This window comes from Blastomyces dermatitidis (assembly GCF_000003525.1).
Source record: "Blastomyces dermatitidis ER-3 genomic scaffold supercont1.7, whole genome shotgun sequence".
Lineage (NCBI taxonomy): Eukaryota > Fungi > Ascomycota > Eurotiomycetes > Onygenales > Ajellomycetaceae > Blastomyces > Blastomyces dermatitidis.
This window is the reverse complement of record NW_025544780.1, coordinates 1941081-1960084: the sequence shown is the minus strand read 5'-3', so window position 1 is coordinate 1960084 and position 19004 is coordinate 1941081. Positions and strand designations below refer to the sequence as shown.

At 46.9% G+C, this 19004-nt stretch overlaps 7 protein-coding genes across 7 annotated transcripts; 3 read left to right on the top strand and 4 right to left on the bottom strand.

Annotated features, from left to right (window-relative positions):
* Positions 1-386: 386 nt before the first annotated feature.
* On the top strand, positions 387-5061 carry BDCG_06823 (AGC/NDR/NDR-UNCLASSIFIED protein kinase). The gene is made up of 3 exons (XM_045422573.1): positions 387-1527; positions 1610-2924; positions 3006-5061. The coding sequence occupies exons 1-3, from the start codon at positions 951-953 to the stop codon at positions 3094-3096; spliced, it is 1983 nt and encodes a 660-aa protein (XP_045278189.1). The 5' UTR covers positions 387-950; the 3' UTR covers positions 3097-5061.
* BDCG_06822 (uncharacterized protein) lies at positions 4771-6266 on the bottom strand. The gene is made up of 3 exons (XM_045422572.1): positions 6140-6266; positions 5704-6066; positions 4771-5580 (listed from the first exon to the last, which is right to left on the bottom strand). Exons 1-3 carry the CDS (start codon positions 6149-6151, stop codon positions 5482-5484), a joined length of 474 nt encoding a protein of 157 aa, XP_045278188.1. The 5' UTR covers positions 6152-6266; the 3' UTR covers positions 4771-5481.
* Positions 6267-6283: 17 nt separating this feature from the next.
* BDCG_06821 (acyl-protein thioesterase 1) lies at positions 6284-8183 on the bottom strand. Its single transcript, XM_045422571.1, has 6 exons — positions 7955-8183; positions 7815-7826; positions 7577-7667; positions 7407-7460; positions 6922-7307; positions 6284-6828 (listed from the first exon to the last, which is right to left on the bottom strand). Exons 1-6 carry the CDS (start codon positions 8029-8031, stop codon positions 6723-6725), a joined length of 726 nt encoding a protein of 241 aa, XP_045278187.1. The 5' UTR covers positions 8032-8183; the 3' UTR covers positions 6284-6722.
* A 298-nt stretch (positions 8184-8481) lies between these two features.
* Positions 8482-10350, bottom strand: BDCG_06820 (expression library immunization antigen 1). The gene is made up of 3 exons (XM_045422570.1): positions 9503-10350; positions 8897-9362; positions 8482-8788 (listed from the first exon to the last, which is right to left on the bottom strand). Exons 2-3 carry the CDS (start codon positions 9317-9319, stop codon positions 8519-8521), a joined length of 693 nt encoding a protein of 230 aa, XP_045278186.1. The 5' UTR covers positions 9320-9362; positions 9503-10350; the 3' UTR covers positions 8482-8518.
* An 801-nt stretch (positions 10351-11151) lies between these two features.
* BDCG_06819 (copper transporter) lies at positions 11152-13232 on the bottom strand. The gene is made up of 2 exons (XM_045422569.1): positions 11559-13232; positions 11152-11456 (listed from the first exon to the last, which is right to left on the bottom strand). Exons 1-2 carry the CDS (start codon positions 12017-12019, stop codon positions 11345-11347), a joined length of 573 nt encoding a protein of 190 aa, XP_045278185.1. The 5' UTR covers positions 12020-13232; the 3' UTR covers positions 11152-11344.
* Positions 12815-16294, top strand: BDCG_06818 (metalloreductase). Its single transcript, XM_045422568.1, has 2 exons — positions 12815-13806; positions 13876-16294. The coding sequence occupies exons 1-2, from the start codon at positions 13649-13651 to the stop codon at positions 15935-15937; spliced, it is 2220 nt and encodes a 739-aa protein (XP_045278184.1). The 5' UTR covers positions 12815-13648; the 3' UTR covers positions 15938-16294.
* A 14-nt stretch (positions 16295-16308) lies between these two features.
* On the top strand, positions 16309-18871 carry BDCG_06817 (short-chain dehydrogenase/reductase). The gene is made up of 2 exons (XM_045422567.1): positions 16309-17184; positions 17306-18871. Exons 1-2 carry the CDS (start codon positions 16821-16823, stop codon positions 18187-18189), a joined length of 1248 nt encoding a protein of 415 aa, XP_045278183.1. The 5' UTR covers positions 16309-16820; the 3' UTR covers positions 18190-18871.
* Positions 18872-19004: the final 133 nt, after the last annotated feature.

The window sequence follows — 19004 nt, the reverse complement described above, 5'->3', positions numbered from 1 at the left end:
TAAGATATTTTAAATGTAGAGAAGTGTAAGAATAAGTACTCACAGACAATTATTTAGTGATTCACAGCTTGATGTAATATATACTAATAGCTACTAGAAGAAGTATTCACAATAGAAAGAGTATTTAAGCTAAGTTATGAATAGTAGTCACAAACTTCAGTCTATATAGTTGTATATAGTCAAGAGCTGCTAACTCTATTAATTATATAAGAGATAGAAATAGAGATAAAGAATCTGTAAGAAGTGAGATAGAAGCAATTGCTAGGACGATGAGACGCCACTACATATTTTTGATGAGGTGCACGTGATGTCACATTACAGAGTTTTTTTGCATAGAGTGATGATTTAAGTTATTTATTTATTTATTTATTTTATTTTTGGCATATTGCAGATCGCAACCCTTCGCAACAGAAGCCAATTGGCCAGCCGCGGGAAGCTTAATCTGCTGCACGAAATCCAGTTTGTTGCCTTTTGATTCGTTGCTGCAGCAACGGCCCCCGATTGCGTTAGGCGCGCCGGGAGCATTGCAAGCATCGCCCGCCACCGCTAACAACGCCGACAATCAACATCACAGCGCTAAACTCCGCTCCCCTTACTACCCTTACATACCATACCAACGAGCCCAGAACAATTCTTCTGCCCAGCTGTTGCTTGTTGCTTCAATCTCCCATTCCATATGCCCAAGCGACTTTTTCCACTGTCTATACCACCAATATATTCTCTTCTCCTCTCTCTGCGTACATCGCCGTTGTGTTGCACTTCAGGGTTGACCACAGCGCGCCTGCTTGTTGACAGCTTTTGGCGGGGTAACTAAATACATCACAGCCCAACGCCGCTATCAACAAGGCGGCCCGATAACACTCAATCGCATACTTATTTAGATACCTCGACATACCAGCAACCTCATTTACTGCCCACGCGCAAATCAATTCACACTCTAAAACCCTGAGATGGCGGTTAATATCCCTCCGTCTCCTGCTGGAAAGCAGGACTTACGCATCCCCCCTCTCCTGCACACTCGTTCCGGCAACGAGTTCTACGATCGCCCGCAGACACCAATTCAACGCGGTTTCACAAGCCCCTACAGCACCCCTCAGGGGAGCCCAAGCAAGAATCGTCTTCCTCCCGGCGCAAGAGATCTTCCCAGCGTATTCGACCATGCCTTGAAACTTACACCGTCTTCCCCGTCCAAGTCAGCGTTCAATGCGCCGTCATTATCTCCAGGCAAAGGGGCAGCATTAGGTGGTGATGAGGATTTGCCATCTTTTAGCGAAAGTGTCATTCATAGCAAAGACAGCGCGAACCAGCCTCGGATATCAAATAAGGAGAACACGCCCCCTGGCGCACTGCGGTTTGGCAGAGACTCGGCTGTCAATACAAACCAGGCTGCGGTGTCGCGTCAGGAACCGTATCAAACCAGAGAAACAAGCAGAAGGGGCCAATCACACCTTCGTGGTCTCACTCCAGAGGAACTAGAAAAGCTACAGCTTCCCAATGTGAAACGGCTTGCAAATGTGACCCAACTTTGTCAGTGTAATCCATTTTTTGTCAATGCCAGCTGTGTTAGAGGCCTGTTGTTGCTAATTATTCTCTTATGAATTCGTGATAGACTTCCTTGATCATTACTTTGATATCCTGAGCTACGTGCATAACCGCCAGACCCGCCATGCTCAATTCAAAGCCGCTTATCCCCCACCACCAGAAACCCCTACTGAAGAATACGAGTCCGCTTTACAAAAATATCTTGGTCGTGAACGCGCTAATCTACGCAAACGTCGGACCAGACTTCGGCATAATGATTTCCAAATTCTTACACAGGTTGGGCAGGGCGGATATGGACAGGTGTATCTTGCTCAGAAGAAAGATACCCGTGAAGTGTGCGCATTGAAGGTGATGAGTAAGAAGCTCTTGTTTAAATTAGACGAGATCAGACACATTTTGACAGAAAGAGATATCCTCACGGCTGCCAAGAGTGAGTGGCTAGTGAAACTCCTTTACGCTTTCCAAGACGATGATCAGATCTATCTAGCTATGGAGTACGTTCCTGGCGGTGATTTCCGTACGCTGCTTAACAATACCGGCGTGCTTCATAATCGCCATGCCCGCTTTTATATCGCTGAAATGTTCTCATGTGTCGATGCCCTTCACGTTCTAGGATACATTCATCGTGACCTCAAGCCGGAGAACTTTTTAATCGATTCAACTGGACATGTGAAATTAACAGATTTCGGATTAGCTGCTGGAATGCTCAACCCCGGCAAAATTGAATCAATGCGCATCAAGTTAGCGGAGGTTGGAAACACAAGTGTGCCGTTTGGTAGACCAATGGAGCAGCGTAGCGCTGCAGAAAGGCGAGAGGGGTATCGCTCACTACGAAAACGCGAAGTTAACTACGCGAAATCTATTGTCGGATCGCCCGATTACATGGCTCCGGAAGTCCTCAAGGGAGAGGAGTATGATTTCACAGTTGACTATTGGAGTTTGGGCTGTATGCTCTTCGAGGCTCTAGCTGGATACCCTCCATTTGCGGGAGCAACTGTCGACGAAACTTGGCAGAATCTCAAGCGGTGGCAGAAGGTCTTGCGCAAGCCGCAGTATGAGGATCCCAACTACTTCTTGTCAAGGCGCACCTGGGATCTCATCGTTCGCTTGGTAGCTGCCAAAGAACAACGATTTAAGAATATCAAGGAGATCCATGAGCACGACTACTTCGCAGAGGTGGATTTCAGCACATTGCGAGAGCAGAAAGCTCCGTTTGTGCCTGAGTTGGACTCAGAGACTGACGCAGGCTACTTCGATGATTTCGGGAGTGAGGCTGACATGGCCAAGTATAAGGAGGTACATGATAAGCAGAAAGCTCTTGAGCAGATGGCGGATAGGGAAGATCAAATGGGCAAGGGTTTATTTGTGGGCTTCACTTTCAGGTATGATTCCGTTGATAATCTTTCCCAATTCTCGCGGCGTATTGGCTGAATACCATGGGTATTAACGTTTTCTCCGCTTAGACACCGCAAACCAGCCGTTGACAGCGATGGTCGGAGCACCCCTCGCAAACCCATCCTCACCGACGACGGAGGATTTGGGACCATCTTCTAAATGTATCTGACTAACCATGCACTTTCAAAATACTCCTGGTGTGGAGTACTTGCATTGCACCTCCTTCCCATTTCCTCATTGACGCATACTACCATAGCCTTCTCCATTCAGTTCTTTTCCCTGAATTTCAGAGCTGGCTCGTTTTTCTTTCGTCGACTGGTTTTCAAAATTCATAACTCCTCACAGAAGTGGAAGAGATCGCGGTCTTGCTTCTTGCCAGTTTACTTTGTTTTAATATTTCCCCCCAAATATCGCTACCGAGAGCCGGTGACACTGTGAATGATTTTCCTTTTTTTGTTCTCTCTCTTTTCTTTTTATCACCATTGTTATGAGCCAGGAGTTTCTCCTTCTCCAGGCTTCTTCCACTGAATATCTTGCGCCTTTTTTTATTTTTTATTTTTATTTTGATTTTGGGGGGCGATCATCCGGTCCATGCGAACTATAAAGGAGTTGAAGCCCACGAATGGGAGGATTATCAATTTAGATTCCACGCCTAATAGTTAGTGGCTGGTCCTCTGCTCGACAATAACAAAATTGCCTATATATCCCGCCAGCACTCTCTCCTTGACGTTCTATGGCCTATTCCTTGTTCCGCGATAAATGCCTGTTATGCGCCTAAGGACTCTCTCTCTCTCTGTCATCTCTTTGCTATCCATTTGCGTACGATTGCTTTTCCTTGCTTCCATCTTTATAGTTAGATATTGTCAACACGCATTGTATGTTCCTTACCACAACAACTCAAACTATCATAACTTATTTTTGCCCCCATTTTCTTCCATACTTTATATCCGATCATGGGGCGCTCCTCTGCTGTATATTCCTTTCCCCCGCCCTTATCCTCGTTTCGGCATGCACGGTTTACCCTACAGACAACTGGTCCCCCTAAGCTTTTCTGACAGAGGATATTTGTATTTCTTCTTTCGTGCACTCGGTTTGTCTTTAATGTTTACATCATGGTTCCCTGGTCCTATTCTATCCTCTTAATTTTTTTAAAAAAAAATCTCTAGTGCTTCCCTGTCCGGCGTTCCGTACTTTAGCTTTTGTTAATTACACGAGTTTCCATCAATGCTTTCTATTACTTTTTTTTATTTTCTCTTCTTCCGTGTTCTTTTCTTTTGATGCAAAATAGAAGTATGCTTTCTTTCTCCCGTTTGCATTAGATAACTTACGTCTCCGTCTTTTCTCCAACATAGACCCCCCAAGCCCTCTTTTTATATTTCCCCCAAGAATACAGGGGGCGCCCAAGTAAACAAACCCCCCCCCCCCCCCCCCCCCCCACCTCCCCTGACCCTCCGGGGACTTACTTGTTTGTGGAGTAGCTAGAAAGAGATTACAGGTCTTTATATTAAATCGAAGATGGGATGGAATGAGACGGAATGATAACTGGAAGGAGATGGATTTTCCTTCCGTCAGATGGTATGACATGCAGGCCGTGGGAGTACAGTATGTCGAAGCGCGATTCAGTAGGGAGAAGTATATACCGGGTAACAGTTGAGTGAGCATGGTGCCAACAAACTGATCACTTTTCTGGGCACATGTTCAACTTTAGCTCTCCCTCTGAAGTACACACTGCTGCCGCCGTGTACACATCTCACACACCTGATACTGTTGCAGTCATGTGTCCCACATTCTATATAGAAAGCCTTGCGGACTAGATTATAAGATCAAGAACATTGATTCTTCTATAGATTATGAGACTCTTATTATAGGCAATAGAACTGCTGATCAAATATTCTAATTATATGTCTGTATCTCGTGGGGTGTAGGGACCTCAGGATGATTGTGCTGGATATGTCTACTGCATGTATGTACTTTGAATATGTATGCCCAGTATATGTACCTAGGTAGTTATATAACGGAGGAGGGCGAAATACACAGTTTTGTTCCAGTCCTGGACATGTTCTCATGACGGCCAGAGAAAGTATCAACCAAAGTAGAGAATAAAAATAAAAATAAAAATAGGAATGACTTGATAGTATGATACAGAAGATGCCTGTTTCCGTTTTTGTTCGCTCAATGCCGTGTGTGGGCAAACGTAGTTATGCACCCAGAAGGCGCGTGCATGGCAGCCAGCGCTTTGCCCCCTGGATTCCGGATAAAAGTTTCAATGGTCATCGGCGCCCAAGTGTCGTGATCCTTTTCTTTCCCCTTTGTGGAAAACCCACGTCGTAGCCAAAATATTATATATATACAGTACAATGTATGGATGCTAACCGGGCAATTATATGCTTTAATGCCTCTCCTCGCCACCTCCGTCCCCGTCCCCGTGCCTAGTTATCCCCCAACCTCCTCTCCGAACAGGCCGCCTACCGCCTGAAACAAATCTCGAATAATCATCCATCATGATATGATACCAATCGTCGAACTCGTTTTTGCCTCCCTATTTTATTGCGGCGACGTATCCGCGGGAATCTCGCGCACCAGCTTTAGAATCTCGGATTCATTATCGCCAATCACTGCTGTACCGTTATTCCAATCGACGACCTTCTCATTTGGTCGTTCAAAAAGAGAACGAATGAATCAGCCTGGCCATCCGAGATATACTGCGTACCGGTGATGGAAAAGAAAACACAAAAACAACAGTAGTAAAACATAAACCAAACTCACCACAGGCCTCACAAACCGCCCTCCATCCTCCTTCAGCCTCCTCAGCGCATCCAACCGATCCCTCGCCCCCCGCACAAGGTCACCCGGCCTCGCCATCGCCGCGCCGCCCCTCGTCTTCGCCACCTCCCCGCCCACTCCGGCACCCACGTAGTCCAAGATATTCTTGAGCTGGTCGGGCGTGGGCGGGTCTTCTGTCACGTTCAGCTCGAACTCGGAGCGGCGGCTGGCGGGGGCGTCGGAGGCTTGGTCGAGGGTTGCGGCGGCGGCGGCGTCGGCGTTGGCTTGTTTGAGCAGGGTGAGGACACGAGTGGAGGCTGGGAGGGAGGGTTTGTGGAAGAGGGTTATTACGTCGAGGGTTTTGTGCTGTGTTATTTTTGGTCAGTTGGACTGGGAGTGTGTAAATGGGAGACGGGGATGGGGATGTGATTTGGCGTACGAAGCGGAACATTTTGAGGATATTTTTTCTTGGTCGTTAGATTTAAGAGAGGGTGTATAATTATTTTATATATTGTTGGGATTGTAGGCAGTTGAGTGGAAATGGGTTGTAATGAAGATGATGAAGATGATGACATGCAGAGTTGTGAGCTTTGCCGGCTTGGCTAACTCGGTGAACATAATTACGTCACTGTTTTAGTTACTGGTCGAACATACCAAGCAATTCAATTCCAGGTAATTAATTGAGATTGTGTACAAGAATAAACAGTAAAATAGGTGCTAGAAATGACTATGGTTAGTTAAACAGATTCATGATGTAAAAGAGATATATAAAACAACAATATCAGAAAGTAAAAAAATCCAAATATATATATCTAAGCTCGTTGGTTCTACGGGTAGGTATGCACATAGACCCCACAACGGCTTTATTATCCCCATGTCCAATTAACGATTACGTCCGCCTTTCATTTGCTTGCTGCTGATCGTGAGAATCGCTTTGAAGCGATCAACACGACGAGCAAGATGAACAAGGCCAATATCGACGTACTAAGACACCGCTGACTACTACCTGAGGGTGTCCATAGTCACGATTTAGGTGCGTCTGTCTTTGCATCCTCTGCTGGAATCACCCTGTGCAGGAATTTCTCCAAGTCCGCCATCTCCCCCGGGTCCGCCGAATGGCCCATACCACTATATTTGGAATTAGCGTTATCGCACCCGTCAGGGCATGTAAAAGTCTGAATAGAATGAAAGAGGAATGGAGAAAGTGTAAAGAAAACATACGCATATTTATTAAAGTCCACCGACATTCCCAGTGCCTTCAGACTATCAGCTGACCTCTGGCCCCATTCAAATAGCACTGTAGAATCAGCATCGCCATGCGCCATGAAGACCGGAGTCTGCTTATTCGGAAACCCGTCCGGCATGAACGTCGATATCTTCTCGCCGAGTGGTAAATAACAGGACAGACCGAAGATGCCGCCCAGCTTCTCTTTCTGTGTGATGCCAGTGAAAAGTGACATGGCACCTCCCTGCGAGAAGCCTCCCAGCACGATGCGTGAAGGGCTTATGCCCTTGTCCATTTCTGCTTTGATGAGGCTGTTGAAATAGTCGCGTGATTTCAGGATTCCGCGCTCATCCTGGGCTTTAGAGAATTCTTCAACGGGTACCTATTGGTATTGTGATTTTGCAGGCGGCCATTTTTTATTTAGCAACTATCACTCGAACGGCAGGATCCTGAGGCAGGGCGGCTGGACGGGAAAACAAACATTCGCTCCCAGCTTCACGATATCATACCAACCGGGCATCGACATGCCAAAGTTCTAATATTCAACCATCACACCTGCACATCAGCGAACTTCTATTCATAAAGATTCTATCCAATTGGTTTGCTCTCTCTCTGGTTCCTCTCTATTGGTGGGTGGGGATATTTTCGTACAATTGTAATGGGAATAGCAGGCGCATTGGGGAAAATAAACGCGACTTCATTGAATAAGCCACGACGCCGGAAATTATGGGCTAGCATAATCCTTTACATGTCCAAAGCAATGAAATTCGGTACGTCAGTTGAATGGCCGAAATTGTCTGTTGTTGCATTTCGCGTCACAGCGCGAATTGTAGTTATAGGGGAGAAAGAGGACGAGGCAAGGGAAGGTCGCGCGAGATACGGAACGTACCAGCCCGCACCACTGTACATTGACAAATAAAGAAGATAAGAAGTCAGCAAATAGTCTCTTTCCTTTCCCTTCAGCTCTTTTCCATCCTCCTCTAATCAATACAGAGCCCCTGGAGACATTTACAGGGATCGCAGACGAACCTATCACCCAATCCATGGGCCATGATAACGGTGGCAGTGTGCCTTGTCAGGGCGGGAACAACGAGCGGTGCAGCCATGATCGGTAAAGTAAACTCTTGTGACAACAGGGAGAAAAGATATAATCATACGAGCACAAGTTTACCTCAATGCGATATGGTTCGACAAAAGGAACGTCTTGGCGCACTGAGGTAGTTATTCTGCTCGGATTCACCGCCTTTATTTGTTGCGGTGGAAGTTTGACTCAAAACTATAAATAAATACTTTTGGGACGGGAATTAACCTACGCGGAAACATTAATGGGTTTTTTTTTTTTTTTTTTTAAATAGCTGGAGGGACAACCGATGGCATTTCATTCAGGATATATACGCTGCTCAATCTGCGCACTCATTCTAGGAGGCATTTCCAATATCATAAAAAAAGCAAGAAACATTTCGCTACCCGAAGAAATAATCCTAGAAAGAAAAAAGAAGCTGAGCACCGATGGGAGAAATAAATAACATAGCAAAAAAAAAAAAAAAAAAAAAAAAAAAAAAAAAAAAAAAAAAACCATGCAAACCAAATTAACTACAGGAGCGCACCGGCGGCCAGAACTGCCGCACCCAAAACTCCCCACGCAGCAGCTTCCAACGATGCTGCAGAATTGTTCTCACCACCTTGGTCGCCGCCATTTCTACCTCCCGATCCACCCTGTCTCTCTCCATTTGGAGTAGATTCATTAGCGTTGATGCGGCCCACTGACTCTGGGAAAGGCTTGGCAGTGACACCAGTGCCGTTCCTGCAGGAAGCATCGTCGTCGTCATCGGAAGGGAAGGCGGTGAATACGAGGTCTGCGCACTATTGATTGACAAGTAAGGAGAGAGAAATTGTCAGCTCATGGCCTTTTAATCCTTAAGCCTTGCATACCCAGATATATATCTACCATCTGAGAACGGAGGTACTCACGTTATACAACCCGCCGTTGGGATCCCCATTCGTCACAACTTGCAGAGTCGCTTCCAGACCCTCCGTCAACTGTGTCCCGAGTTTCTCCTCGGTCAACTTCACGTCCTGCAGACAGAAGTCACCCAGGCCTATTTCCATGAAAGTCGGGACCAGGGTGACGTTGAAATTCGTGCCTGGATCCGGGCCAATGGCTAGCAGGACCTGGACGGCGCTGTGGTCATGGCCCATTTTCAGGGCGACGTTGAGCTCTGGGTCCATGAGGGAGACTCTCGTGCGTTTGCTGGAGACGGGGAGGCCGCCGCAGGGGTATTCTGTGAGTTTGTCATACTGGGTGCCGCGAGACTCTGGTTTGATGAGTTCGAAGTGAGCGGACGCGAGGGTAAGGAGGTAGGTTAGATGGAGGAGGCTGGTTGGGAGCTGCATGTTTGCGGCCGCTGCGTGGTTGCTTCTCTATGCGGGTTGGGGCCTTTGCAATCGGCGTCAGTTTACTAATAATCTATGAGAGCAATGATGGACAACGTTGACGGAGTAAACGTAAACCCCAATCAGCTAGGGACAGGGAAACTGCGCAGCTCAAGTCAAACACATTGAAGATCCTATACATACTAGGAACAGAGGCTAAAAAACAGGACGGTCAGCACGGTGGCTCGTGAAAACGTGAAACCTGTGGGTATCAACCAACAAGCGGATTTGCTTCGAAAATGAACATATACGGAGTCACAATAAATAATAGAAAACACACGCGAGGGGCATGCCAATTAAATATTTAAAGCAAGCTACGCTTATGGCCCTACGGCAGCACACGGCAGAGGCGGCTGGGATATGCCGCCAAGGTGATTCTTCCTCCACCACGGGCTGATCGCCAGATGGCTCGGGCGTGGAGTGCGCATGCTCCACCGCCGGAGTTCTGAAATAATGATGTGCCTGTAATACGTATACCATACCACCCTCTTTCAGCGGTCATATTCGTTGGTTATCTAGTTATGCAATAATAATGCTCCTACGACGCTCCAAGTGGAGAGAAACAACTCTTGAATCATCAGAATATTTTAGATACACTTATCTTTACGCCATATATCCGGCCCTAGAGTACATAAAAAAGAAGAACAGCAAGTTTCCACATGTCAGATCGAATTGATAAAAGAATGCTCGGTAACTTCTCTACACTATCGCAAACAGACACAACGCCCACGATCAACAAAAACACACAAATACACACACAAGACGATAAGAAAAAGAAAAAGAAAAGAACAAGAAGAATCTGCTCAATTGTGCTCAAAGCGTGGAGTCACAAACCCACACAAGAAGCCCACCTACTTAGCGTTTTGTTTTGTTGATTGATTGCCTCGTGGCGGGGGATTTAGCACGACGCCAAGCAAAAGAGCAGGGGGGATGAAGAATTGAGGAAAGTTAATAAAAGGAAGAATAAATAAAATAAATAATATATATATAGATGGGAAAAAAAAAAAAAAAAAAAGAACCAAAAAAGGCGGGTAACTAAGATATAATTCATGTTGTGTGTATTATAATCTAGCTAGCAAGGTTCTCTCAGTAAGTAGCAGATATTGTCTTGAACTATCTTGGTTATGTCAAGTCAAACCTTGGAATAGCCATCTCCAATCCCGCGATTGGCTTTTTGAAAAGCAGTGTAAATTACCATAGATAATCTATTCATCTCGTTTGCGTCGCCGGAAACCAACTTTTAACATGTACCACATTTCTCATCCAGATTATCAAATGGATATCATTGCCTTAATCCCTCTCCCGCCGGGTTCTGGTGCGGCTTAAGCCTAATACTAACATGCTGATATATGTACACCTCTGTAAAGTGAAGATAGGTAAGCCATCAAACTCCACTCGGCTGGGAATATATGCTATATACTCAGAAGGTAATGCACATTTTACATATCAATTACCCAGCTAGATCTGCAATGCCCATGCATCCGCGCTCGGTTGACGCATGAAGGGATGTTGCTATGATGTGAACGGTCATGTCCTTGAGCAGCAATCCGTAGGGTTACCAAGGTTGGAAACTCGCCGAAGGTCATTGGATACGTTGTGAGAGGTATAACGGAAAATGGTAATCGAAACGGGGTATAAGGCAACAGTCGGAAGGGGAATAGCCAATAGTTGGCTCATGATACGTGACACGTTGTATATTTGTGTGTCAAGTTGTCAAGTCATTTTTATCCCGCCCTCGTACAAAGGAGGGCGGCCTGCAGAAGTGATACGGGGAAATGTAAATGGACTGTAGGTGCGAATGGAAGCGGAATTCTATTCCATAATGCTACATCCATTAGAAGAGAAAAGACAATAAACAAGAATGGGGAATATGTACAGAACGAAGAGCGGACCCTCCCCAAGGCACTGCTCAAATAAAATAAGATGTATCGTGCCATAGAACATTCGTAATACTGAAAGCAAAGCAAAGAAAAATGAAACATATTTTTAATGGGCTTCAGCAGAACTCCCGAATCGGCCAACAGCAAGGTCACCAGCGAAGACACCAGCCAGAACCGACATAAAGTAGCCAACATTCATAGTCATTACAGCCAACATGCTATATAAAAATACCATATTAGTTTCACATCTTTTATATATCTATTTCACTGTTTTCTTCCAATATCCATCCAACAACGAAAGAACAGGGCGAAACACTTACAGCAAATATCCCACACCAGCAAGAACCATCACCAATAGAGCCCGCGGTAAATCAACACTAAACCGGAAAGGTGGTGTACGATTCAGCGGCCGTTTGATAACCTTAACTTTCTCCTCGACGCCATGCGCCGTAATCAGCGTGGCCGTGGACGCGTTGGGGTCATCCTGCATCCGCTCTGCTTCCGGCGTATGGCCCGCAACAACAACATATCGGCGCGAATAGGCCGCGGCGGTCCATCGGTGATCTAGTTGGATTTTGACAGCGATCAGGACCCGGAATATGGCGGCGAAGAGAAGAAGGAATATACAGGTCCCGGCGTAGGCACCGGCGGAGTTCGGGGTCCAGGCGATCGCGAAGAGGGGAGTTGCTTGGACGTTTTGGAAGGCCATTATCATATGCAGTTCCCCGCCAGAGGGATGGGAGGATACGCCGTGGCCACCATGTTGAGGGGAGGGAGACATTTTGCTGTAATTTGTTTCGTGATTTTTCTTTTGGTTGATTTGTTTGTGAGGAGTTCCACTGTGTATGTCGATCCGTAGGCGAGTTTAGTTGTATATTGTGTTCACCAGGGCCGATTGAAAGAGGTATTAAATCCTTCTGCTTTCCTTGAGAAAGTATCCAAGGACACGAAGTATATATGAAAACAGCGAGTTCGTCGCACACGTATGTTCTGTCTTCCTATCACCAGTTCGCTAGAGTATGATATATCTTTCAAGAATGGGTTCGAAAGATAATAATAAAATAAATAAAATAAAAATGAGCGTATAGCAGAGAGGCAGATACAAGCAGTAACTCTGTCCCAAGCTGGCCCTTGGATGCCTCTTTAAAAGCAGACGGGAAAATTAGCCCAAGGGCGCGGTGGATACGGCACTTCAAACGCCAGGCTTGAAGATCTGTTATATCGGCAGGCCTTGAAATCAGTAAAGGGCAGAGTTGACCCCGACAGGTCGGACGGACTAAGTGCAACAGGTCACGAAGACAACTATGCAGTGGAAGAGAGAAGAGGGAAGCCGAAGCGGGCGAGACCTGGTGTATGTATATACCTGCAGGAAACGATTGAGGCGTGGTGTCTTCGTATATGCCCTGGAGGGGTGGTGAGCAAAAAGAGTACGAGAAGAAGGCGGAGTGCTTTTTAGGAGCACTTTTGAGCTAGATCCCAACGATTACCGGGAGCTATAATGGTACACTGGATCCCCGCTGGTCGCAGATACGGATGTACGAGATGATCTGGCGCCGCCGGAAGGGTTCAAGTTTCCTATGTCTCACCAAACCCCCCCCCGTCCATCACCTTCTTTTGAGTCCAGACATCGTTTGTATCAGACTCAGCGTGGGGCTCCCCTGTGGCACCCAAGCATGATGATGACCCCTTGAGTCAAACCACCCGGCACGAGGGTTCTCAGGAAATCGCCCGCCAGATCCGATATCTGCACAGGCCGTTCTATCTTCGCTTCTCGCATCCTGGTCGCGGGGCCACGGGGATAGGCCAGATTTGCGCTGGATACGGTTTAGCCCACGCGGCGGGGGCGCGCTTGAGCACATTTTCAATGTATGCTGACTCCAACAGCAGCGGCTAAGAAAAAAAAAAGAAAGCCCGCCGAGAAGGTCTGAGATGTTTGCTGGAATATTGCCGGCAAATTCCTGCTGATAATGGCGTAATATTATGCTCATTTTGCCTCTGGGCTTTGAGTTGCTGATAATAAAAAATTACCACCGTGAGCGATTCCAGCCCTCGCGGAGAACGGCTGTCTGTGTATTATTATCTGTGACATCTGTGCTTCCACATTGTGCTTCCTATCCAAGGACCCTGCCCCGCTCTCAAGCGCTGAGCGGAACAATCGGTTCTCATAACTTCTCGTTCCTGTCGTTCCTGTGTTGCTTGTTTTTATGCGACGGTAGATGTTTCTCTGCTCTAGTCTGTTGTCAGCAATGGGAGGAACATAAAGAAAGCAACATTGGACGCCTTTCTTTCTCCCAGCAATTAGAGACATCAAAAGATATCATTGATCCCTTATATTTTCATATTCGTATATCGGACACTTTTTATCTGTCGAACATACCATACCCCCATTTTGGGGTAAACAACCAGCACAATGAGCCATGCCGGGCATGGAGGGGGAGGGGGAGGTGCCTCTACAGGAGATGCTCCCAGCTACTTCTATATGCAACAGATGTACTGGGCAGTGGTGGGGAGCGCCATCGGGGTAGCCACCGTGGGCAATGTCCTGAACAAGATTGTAGCAGCCCAGAGGTGAGTTATGCATCTTGCGCTCATCGCTCAATGATGGATATCTCACTGCTAACGGAAACGAGTTGGCAGACTTGTTGATTCGAGCCCGACCCCGTCGAAACCGAAATCTCTTTTCTTTAGCATATATGCTACCATTACGGCCATGATGAGAGAGGTTTCCAATTACCCCCTTGCCCCGATCATTATAGGCCGTGCCGAATTTCATCTACCCCCTCTCGGGCCGACGATGCTTATGCTTGCCAATCTAATCGTGGTTATGGTCCTCTGCTCATACAAAATGAACATGTTGGACGAATGGAGCTGGGAGAGTGTGGGCTATCGCACTGGATTTGTCGCTTTCGCACAGCTACCTCTAGTGATACTCCTCTCTAACAAAACTAATATCATTGGCCTCCTCATCGGGTCGAGCTATGAGAGACTAAATTGGTTTCATCGGTGGGTTGCAAGGACAATGTGGCTCACCGCAACCATCCATATGGGGTTCTGGTTCCGCTCCTGGGCCAGATATGATTACATTACAGTAAAGTTGACTACAGACCCCATAACACAGCGAGGATTCGCTGCCTGGTGTATCTTGACCTTCATTGTTTTGGTCTCGGTGGCGCCCGTGCGGAAACTCAGCTACGAGATCTTTGTGTTGGTGCATGTTCTTACATTTGTTGGCTTCCTCGTAGCTGTGTGGTATCATGCTCAGGATGAGGTGAGAGAGTGGGTGTGGATACCGATTGGATTACTCGTCTTTGATCGACTCGCTAGATATGCCTTGGTATTATGCTCCAACCTCTCAATTTTTCATCCGCGTCGGAACGCAACAACCGCACAACGCCTTTGGGCTCACGAGGCCACCTTCACCCCTCTCCCCGGAAATGTTACACGAATTACAGTGCCGAACCCAGTGATATCCTGGAAGCCTGGACAACATGTTTTACTATCATGTCATGGCCTGGTCCCACTTCAAAGCCATCCTCTTACCATAGCTTCGATTCCGGGGGACAAGAAACTAGAATTCCTAGTGCGCGCACAAAAGGGGGGAACGAAGAAATTTTTCTCATATGCGTCAAAAAATCATGACCTTCTGGGCGGGCGCTGCACTAGTTCCGGGAATGTTAAGCTTGTCGGAGTAGAAGGCCCGTACGGAAGGATAAGGCCGCTACGGCAGTTCGATAGCCTGGTGCTACTTGCTGGGGGTATGGGCGCCACATTCACCATGCCCCTAATGCGTGATCTTGTGGAGGGCTGGAAGAGCGAATGTCTAGTCAAAGCCCCCCAGCGTGGGTCTTTCCTCTCATCTCCCAACCGGTCAGTTACCAAACGGATCCGCTTTATCTGGGTAATTAGATCCCGATCACTACTCAGCTGGTTCTCTGAGCATTTAGATGCCGCCCTACAAGATATAGATGCATGCCAGCAGCGTAATCCTACCTTTAAGGGGGAGCTCGAGATCAGCATCTATGTTACATGCGACGAGGAGATGGCTTCAACATCAAAATCCGAACCGCAGTTGCCATCACCACAATCAGTGAAGCTGCAAATTACCAACCCTGCTTTGCTAAAAAGTGAACTAGCCAGAGAAGAAATCCTGGAGAAAAACATTGAAACTATCTCCATCACCTCCGCCTCAACAACCGATGAATCCGGCCCACAAACGGGACGTAACGAGTGCCAACCAGATGGCGGATGCTGTTGCACGCGCGAAGTCACCGACGAAAATTCTTCCTTCCCACCCTGCAACTGCTCAGGCCCATCTTTTTCACCACAAACTCCTCTATCAGAACGAGAACAGACGATAACCCAAGAAAAATCAACCCTCACCTCAAACCCAACTCCACCACAAAAGCCCTCCCCAACAACAACCACCACCGCCACCACACAAGAGCTCACTTCCCACCCACTCCCAAAGTCAGTACTCGACCCTCGTGTCCGAATTCTCTCGGGCCGGCCCGACTCGCGTGGCATAATCCGCAAAGTCCTCGAGGTGGCTGAAGGCGAGAGCGGCGTCGTGGTATGTGGCCCACGTGGGCTTAATAGTGATGTACGTGGCAGTATCGTGTCGCTAAGTGACGAGCGGGCAGTCCATAAGGGTACGGGGGCCCAAGGGATATATTTACATGTAGAGAGTTTTGAGTTCTAATATCTCCTTTTCTTCGACTTCTTGGATTTTCGAGTCTCTGTATGTATCTTGGGACAGCATTGGCACCTTTTCTCTAGAATGAACGTTAAGCATAGGCTGGATATCTGGTGTTTGACATCAGCTATGATACTTTTATTTCTCTCTCTCTGTTTTTTTATTCCTAGATAATATATTATTCTTCTTCAATTTATAAATGTATGTAGTCAAGAGGCTATACTCCGTATATAACATCTATCTGAGCTAAGATGAACTCGGAATTTTTCTAGTTACAAAAATAGTACAGATGACACTTCCGTAGCCGGAGCTGCATGGTCCGTGCTCAACTGGCGCATCTTCAAATCACTGACGACAATCAGCAACAACCTCATCACAGGGATTCCAAGCGCAGGGGAAAGTATTGATATCGACGACTTATATACACCGATTATCTTTGCCATTCGTTGCGGTCCAGACACCTACCGCGCTTGCTAATCTCAAGTTAGCACATTCCTAACATTTCAGGAAGTCATAAATATTCCTTTTGCTTGTCCATTGGTTTACTTTTTATTCCTTACTTGCATCGGTCTCCCGGGTTTCGTTTTCGTACATTAACTTCACATCTATATACATGGGCAGTTCTTCTTTCCATCTCTCGATTTTGCGGAGGAAAAAGAAAGGAGGAAACAAGAAGATATCTGCTGCCCTTGGCGCATATAAAGCCAGATTATACTCGAAGGCAAAGATCCAGAGACTAAAGCGCCAACTCAAGCTTAAAATCTTGAAGTACAGAACCATCAAGCGGATCAAGGATATTCTTTCAATCCCCTGAGGTTTATGGGCCAGCGTCCCCAGCAGCAAGATCGAAAGTTTGATTCCCAAGAATTTTACTTTTGAACAACCCAAAATGCTTCAGGGAAATGATACTTTCGCATCTTCTCCCCCAGAATCTGGGAGCAGAAGCAACGAAACTAATAGTAGCATCGATAACAGTGAAGTAGCCGAGTGTCGAAAAACCACCATGAATCTCTCAGCTTCAGCTTCAGCTTCAGCTACCCCATCGACTCATGGTAGAAAAACTCCCAGCGCTTGGCAGGAGGTGATATCCACAGCCCGGTTTATAACTGGCATGTTGCACTACCCAGTAGAGAATCTGATGTATCTCGCATCGACGGTGAGCCATATCGGCTCAAAACTATTGGGTAGAAGAGTGTTTGCGCCGGAGAGAGATATGGGGGATCTAAGAGGCAAGGTTATACTTCTCACAGGAGGTATGTTCCGGACAACTTGCTCTCTTTACCCCTTTCATCACATAATAGAGGGCCCATGGTCTCCTGTAGACGGTGCGAAGTGCGCTGATCACCTAGCGTGTGTGTCTAACTATATCACCAGGAAATACTGGACTCGGCAAACAAACTATCCTCCAACTCGCCAAACACGGCCCATCCCGCATCTACCTGGCCGCGCGCAGCGAAGATAAAGCGCTTGCAGCCATAACAGATATCAAATCTTCCCTGAGCACCGAACAAACTTCAGCTACTGACATCCGTTTCCTACCCCTCGACCTCGCATCATTCCAGTCCATCCAAACTGCCGCATCCACCTTCAAGTCCGAAAACAGCCGGCTCGATATCCTAATCCTCAACGCTGGCGTAATGGCCTTACCGCCAGACACTACCGAGGACGGTTACGAGATCCAATTCGGCACAAACTTCCTCGGCCACTTCCTCCTTACAAAACTCCTATTACCTATCCTCCTCGAAACTGCAAAAGCCTCGAATGTCCCCCGCCAGCCAGCAACAGCAGACGTGCGGGTAATCTCAGTCTCATCCCTGGCCTGGCAACTAGCTCCAGCCTACAATCCACTGGAGACCATGACATCCACAGCGAAGCTTCTAACGGAGAACACCTGGACGCGCTACGGCTGCTCTAAAGCCGCCAACGTCGCGCTCGCAGCGCAACTAGCCCGCCTCTACCCGCAAATAACCTCTGTATCTCTCCATCCAGGTCTAATCTTGACCAACCTATACTCACCGACGAAGTTCTCTAATCCGCTTGTGAGGTATGCAACTGCTGCGGCGGGGCCCCTGTTGACAGGTGAGGAGGAAGGGGCGCTTAATCATTTGTGGGCTGCCGGGGTAGAGAAGAAGATGTTGACGAATGGGGCGTATTTCAACCCTGTTGGAGTTTGGGCGAGGAATTGGTTTGCCGAGGATGAAACCGTCGGGAATGGGTTGTGGAGGTGGGCTGAGGGGGAGGTTAGGGATTGGATTTGAGTTTGACCAGAGCTGTTTGGGGCAGTCCCCGCGTACATGAAGATGAAAGAGATGTTTAGATATATCGTATTAATATTTTTCTCCCTTTTTGCGCCGGTATGGACCAGTCTTCTCTTGGCTGTCACCGGGATTCTTGCTACTGTTTAGTAGATATTTAATGGATGACTCGCTTGGTCTGTGTTCTCTTCTTTGTCACTTGTATGTTCTATAACTTTCAAATTTTAGACGTGTTCGGCAGGTGACTGACTCCATTTACTCTTGATATCATTTCCCGTCTTTTTCCACTTCCCCTTGTAAATTCCGCGCCTCATTTCCCCTCCATGTTAAGCGCAGTTTACTCTACAGAACTCAAAAAGCTGGCAACTTGTGATGGACATGGTATTATCAATCATTACGAGGGATGCAAACAATCAGGGGTGGTTTGTTGCATTGAATTCGGAGCGGAGGAGTGAAGATTCAAATGGTTGAACGATGCGGAAATAAACTATGTTAACTTATGTTGCCCATCCTGGGGTGGATTCAAAGACCGGAAATTGAATTCAGGAGAAATATTTGTGGAAGGAAGAAGATGGTGGACCTTATAATGTCTTCAAACATACAGAATGATGAAATATCTTTCTGAAAGATTTTACTAATGTAAAGGAAAGTGTATGAAAAGTGAGGCAAAGCCGGATCTTTCCACCGCCTGCTTTTTTTTTCTTAATTTATTTGTTTCTGAAAACCCCTGTCGGCTTGTTTGCTCTAGGGGTGGGGAGTAGAGAACATGAGCATATGTGCCGATGCTATTCTTCTTGTTTCGAGACATAGGATCGAAT

What these genes read in the sequence shown, in the direction of transcription:
- BDCG_06823 (XM_045422573.1), top strand. Translation starts at nt 951, where the DNA reads ATGGCGGTTAATATCCCTCCGTCTCCTGCTGGAAAGCAGGACTTACGC. An exon ending in TGCAAATGTGACCCAACTTT is followed by an intron (nt 1,528 to 1,609) that starts GTCAGTGTAATC and finishes AATTCGTGATAG; the next exon opens with ACTTCCTTGATCATTACTTT. An exon ending in TTTGTGGGCTTCACTTTCAG is followed by an intron (nt 2,925 to 3,005) that starts GTATGATTCCGT and finishes TTCTCCGCTTAG; the next exon opens with ACACCGCAAACCAGCCGTTG.
- BDCG_06822 (XM_045422572.1), bottom strand. An exon ending in GGCGGTTTGTGAGGCCTGTG is followed by an intron (nt 5,581 to 5,703) that starts GTGAGTTTGGTT and finishes CCAAATGAGAAG; the next exon opens with GTCGTCGATTGGAATAACGG.
- BDCG_06821 (XM_045422571.1), bottom strand. Translation starts at nt 8,031, where the DNA reads ATGGCTGCACCGCTCGTTGTTCCCGCCCTGACAAGGCACACTGCCACC. An exon ending in TCGTGAAGCTGGGAGCGAAT is followed by an intron (nt 7,308 to 7,406) that starts GTTTGTTTTCCC and finishes CAATACCAATAG; the next exon opens with GTACCCGTTGAAGAATTCTC. An exon ending in GTGGACTTTAATAAATATGC is followed by an intron (nt 6,829 to 6,921) that starts GTATGTTTTCTT and finishes TTCCAAATATAG; the next exon opens with TGGTATGGGCCATTCGGCGG.
- BDCG_06820 (XM_045422570.1), bottom strand. Translation starts at nt 9,319, where the DNA reads ATGCAGCTCCCAACCAGCCTCCTCCATCTAACCTACCTCCTTACCCTC. An exon ending in CCAACGGCGGGTTGTATAAC is followed by an intron (nt 8,789 to 8,896) that starts GTGAGTACCTCC and finishes GTCAATCAATAG; the next exon opens with TGCGCAGACCTCGTATTCAC.
- BDCG_06819 (XM_045422569.1), bottom strand. Translation starts at nt 12,019, where the DNA reads ATGTCTCCCTCCCCTCAACATGGTGGCCACGGCGTATCCTCCCATCCC. An exon ending in GCTGGTGTGGGATATTTGCT is followed by an intron (nt 11,457 to 11,558) that starts GTAAGTGTTTCG and finishes ATTTTTATATAG; the next exon opens with CATGTTGGCTGTAATGACTA.
- BDCG_06818 (XM_045422568.1), top strand. Translation starts at nt 13,649, where the DNA reads ATGAGCCATGCCGGGCATGGAGGGGGAGGGGGAGGTGCCTCTACAGGA. An exon ending in AAGATTGTAGCAGCCCAGAG is followed by an intron (nt 13,807 to 13,875) that starts GTGAGTTATGCA and finishes ACGAGTTGGCAG; the next exon opens with ACTTGTTGATTCGAGCCCGA.
- BDCG_06817 (XM_045422567.1), top strand. Translation starts at nt 16,821, where the DNA reads ATGCTTCAGGGAAATGATACTTTCGCATCTTCTCCCCCAGAATCTGGG. An exon ending in GGTTATACTTCTCACAGGAG is followed by an intron (nt 17,185 to 17,305) that starts GTATGTTCCGGA and finishes CTATATCACCAG; the next exon opens with GAAATACTGGACTCGGCAAA.